We start from the raw sequence: 909 nt of genomic DNA on the forward strand, positions 1-909 counted from the left end.
TAAATGATATTTACTTAAATGACGGCCATAAGCACTACTTGGGAATATCAGGTAGTACTTGATTTGAAATCATTGAAACAAAATGCATTAGAATGAATGCTATGGTGATCTGACGATTTTTTTACTTACAGTATAGTAGGGCTGATTTTCTTTTGAATTTCCCGGCGATGTTGATGAGAACAGACTTTTTCATGAAAGAATTTTCAGTAACAAGCTTTGTAACTAAAATCTTAAACCATTGTAAATCTTATACACTATCCGTACGTCATGATAAACGTACCGCATGTCATGATATATATATATTCACAAAATGAGGTAGCCGGAAAACAATCCACATGTTTGTTTTCATCCTGATTTCCAGTTTCGTGGACAGCTATGAGGATAGCTGGCTACATCCGACTCGGGATGACCCCTTACACTTCGCCCACCATCCGGTTGGAGCCTACCTGTTGATCAAGCGACTAAGTCAAAATCATATGGAGGACATCTTTCAACAGGCTCAAGATCTGATCGGTACGAGTTTTCATAGCCTAGATGTAACGATGCAATTGTACCACAAGATCTATCGAGTTAGGTCTTTTTCTTTCTTTTTCATTTCTTTGAACAGTGTGTGCATGTATGTGTACATAATCTGTATGTACTCTGTGTGTGTGAGTATGTGTGCGTGTGTGTGTGTGTGTGTGTGTGTGTGTGTGTTGTGTGTGTTTGTGTGTGTTTGTGTTAGCACGTGCGCGTGTGTGTGTATGCTTTCCTATCTCTATGTCTGTTTGTTTGTTTGTTGATAGGTGGGTGCAAACTGATAAAGTAAACAGGTTATGTCTCCTTGTAGGGAAGTGGTTTGGTGGTTTGTAAGGAAGAAGGAGAACAGCAGTTTAATGTCTCGTTCCATTTTTTCCTTCGTAGAATGTC

At 39.1% G+C, this 909-nt stretch overlaps 1 protein-coding gene across 1 annotated transcript in view; it reads left to right on the plus strand.

Annotated features, from left to right (window-relative positions):
- Window positions 1–909, plus strand: part of LOC118418879 (prolyl 4-hydroxylase subunit alpha-3-like) — a gene marked incomplete in the record, with an annotated part of 7,518 nt that overhangs the window by 1,234 nt on the left and 5,375 nt on the right. Inside the window, 1 exon segment of the mRNA XM_035824994.1 lies at window positions 362–513. Within this exon segment, the coding sequence (XP_035680887.1) occupies window positions 362–513 (152 nt within the window).

This window comes from Branchiostoma floridae, chromosome 7 (assembly GCF_000003815.2).
Source record: "Branchiostoma floridae strain S238N-H82 chromosome 7, Bfl_VNyyK, whole genome shotgun sequence".
In the NCBI taxonomy this organism is placed as follows: Eukaryota; Metazoa; Chordata; class Leptocardii; order Amphioxiformes; family Branchiostomatidae; genus Branchiostoma; species Branchiostoma floridae.